This window comes from Watersipora subatra, chromosome 6 (assembly GCF_963576615.1).
Source record: "Watersipora subatra chromosome 6, tzWatSuba1.1, whole genome shotgun sequence".
Taxonomy (NCBI): domain Eukaryota; kingdom Metazoa; phylum Bryozoa; class Gymnolaemata; order Cheilostomatida; family Watersiporidae; genus Watersipora; species Watersipora subatra.
In genome coordinates this window covers 55,435,495-55,438,604 of record NC_088713.1, presented here as the reverse complement: position 1 = coordinate 55,438,604, position 3,110 = coordinate 55,435,495, and the positions used below count along the sequence as shown (strand labels likewise).

Sequence of the window (3,110 nt, the reverse complement as noted above, 5' to 3'; positions counted from 1 at the left end):
AACCGTTTGAATTAACCGTGTGTTCGAGCAATCCGTGGACGAGTTATCTATGTTTGGCTGTATATAGGTAAAGTTCATGACATAAATGAGTATCTAATGTTTAGTTTATTCCTCCTCTGGATGGATTGCTGAGTCCCTCCCATAAGTCTAACCAATGTTTAAGAAGTTGTCTCACCTATGTACTTCCTCTTTTCTCTATCTTTGTTCCAGTTCTCTCTATATCGTTATGTAGATATAGTTATCAGCTTGCTTCATGACTTTTTTTATATTTCATGATGCAGGTGTATATTCTGTTTTTATGGATAGCTTAACCTCCGGTATATAGCCTGTGTAATTCTATGTAGATCATTATTATGCATATTTTACCAGAATATCTCGATGATAAGTATAAATATACCTGCTCAAGATAGGATACCATTGTGCTTCACTACACATGATTACATATCTACTCTGGTATTTCAATATACTACCAGTTAGACTAGCGACCAAGTGCAGTTCAAGCTGTACACATCAACTATATAAAGTGTTTATAGTAATTATTAGTCTGTTGGTTAGTTGCTAGGCAATGACTACGATCGATTTTTGTCGATTTAATCTTCAAATATCTTGACAATGAGATCGCCTAAAACGACAAACAATATATCAACAACTGGAAAAAAATCAATACTTTCCATTGAAATCAACAAAGATTTGACGCAATATATCTTTAAATAATAAGTTCTTTGGTTATGGTACAACAAAGAATTTTAGCTAATCAGTCAGATGATTGAGGCAGCCTTTGATGCTGCAAGCTTGTGGCAGCCTTTGGCACAGCCTTTTAAACTGTTAAAATTTTCACAGACGTTCATCTATTTGAAACAATGAAATATGTACTTTTTAGTGTTTTAAATAGTATGCTACATATTTCATTTTTGAAGACTTGTCCTCTCTTAAACTGAGATAGTTCTTAGATTTATCTCATAATTATACAGAAGCTTGTAGCCTTACAAATGCATGTGACCCACTATGTTTGACAAGCGCATTATTTAAATTACTTACAGTAGTTGTCTTCTCATTCTAGTCACAACAATGTTTTAACATATTCTATGTTTACACCTGAGTCACCTCCATGTCTTGACACGAGGTTATTAGGTTTTCCTGTTATGTTGGAGAATACTTAAATTCCCCTATGTCTGGTCAGAAGGGAGATATTTGACCTAGTTGTAACCAGTTCACTTCAGTATTAGGCAATCATTGTTGTTTGTATTAGATGCTTCGGTTTGTGCTTTCAAGTTAATGTCATTTTAAGTAACACCATTTCAATCAGGCAGCTCGCAGGTATATTTTCATCCCTCATTTTTACACTACTTTTATGACAACAACGCATGAATGTTGTCATTGAGGGGAGTTATCCTTCTTGCATGTTACTCTGCATTTATGATTTGCTATTGTGGTAGATTATGGAGTGTTTGCACTAAAACAAAAGTTATAACTAAAATTGCCAACTGAGCTCGGTGTGACTTAGAGTAGGTCTGTTTCTCACAATAAATAAGCTGTAGGTGATGCATTGTGTTCTGATGGTCTGCTAGTATCTCTTCTTTCTTGGGAAAATTTTTACACTTTGGATCTTTTGGCTGAACACGGTTCTTATTACAGTAAATATTAATAAGCTAAGTCAGAAGAGCCAATTGCTTAAAGTTATCTAAGGCTTATCTTGTAGTCTTGAAACTGTCAAAGAAAATAATATATATACAGTAATTAGTGTGTTTCATAAATGATCCATTTTTACAGGACTCAAACTCACAACATTTTGCTTGGTAGATCAACACGATATGACTTGTATTAATCGACCACTTACCATACCTTCCAGTATAAAATCAGCTGGTGTGATAACAGCTATTAAATCAGCTGGTGTGATAACCGGTATGAAATCAGCTGTTGTGATAACCAGTATGAAATCAGTTGATGTGATAACTGGTATGAAATCATCTGGAGTGATAATGAGTATGAAATCAGCTGGTGTCATAACTGGTATGAAATCAGCTGTTGTGATAACCAGTATGAAATCAGCTGATGTGATAACCGGTATGAAATCATATGGAGTGATAATGGGTATGAAATCAACTGGTGTGATAACTGGTATGAAATCAGCTGTTGTGATAACCAGTATGAAATCAGCTGATGTGATAACCGGTATGAAATCATCTGGAGTGATAATGGGTATGAAATCAACTGGTGTGATAACTGGTATGAAATCAGCTGTTGTGATAACCAGTATAAAATCAGTTGATGTGATAACCGGTATGAAATCATCTGGAGTGATAATGGATATGAAATCTGCTGTTGTGATAACCGGTATGAAATCAGCTAGTGTGAACGCATTTTCGTACGTCGGTCTCTTCACCGCACTGCAACTATAGTAAAGGTCATAATCACGCTTCACTCCAGTCTGCGCGTATTAACCTTGATCAAGCTTTGTCAATTTCAACCTGGCATCATTGTGGCTGTCAGATTACCTCAAAAATCAATAACAATCGTAATTAATAGAACAATACTGATTTTCCTGATAAAATCTGATACAATTTTGTGTAAGTTTTAAATATAAAATACAAACCATATTCCATAAATTTTTAGCCTGCTGGTTAGGAAATTAGATGTTAAAAAGCATCTAAACATTCAGAATTGCATATTCATTCAGGCTAAACAATATAAATTAAAATTTACATTCAAATTAAAATAATCCTAAAAAGTGGTAAATCTTCTGTTGTTTGTTTTATTTACATACATATGGTCTTACTCATAGGAACTCAGTCTATCTCAGGATGTACAAAGGTTTACCTGAGCTCTATTCTCTTAAAAGAACTTCAAACATGGGAATAATCTTAGAGACTGAGAGGAGGTCAAGTCTTAACATTAAGAGAAGTCATAAGTCTTATTCTCTTTAGGAAACATCATGAGTGACAATAGCCTTAGAGTCTGAGAATAGTCTAATAACTGTTGTTAGATATGACTGTCTTTATGACATCATATCTTTTCATGTTTGTCAACACAAGTTTTTGTATCCTCTCTAGACTACCTGATGTCATAATCTACTACATGATGACTGGCTCTTGAATGTGGAAGGACTATAA

General features: G+C 34.3%; 1 protein-coding gene across 1 annotated transcript; it reads left to right on the top strand.

Moving 5' to 3' along the window:
- Positions 1-1,811: 1,811 nt before the first annotated feature.
- Positions 1,812-2,399, top strand: LOC137398379 (uncharacterized). Its single transcript, XM_068084486.1, has one exon. The coding sequence runs from the start codon at positions 1,812-1,814 to the stop codon at positions 2,397-2,399; it is 588 nt and encodes a 195-aa protein (XP_067940587.1).
- The last annotated feature ends 711 nt before the right edge of the window (positions 2,400-3,110 follow it).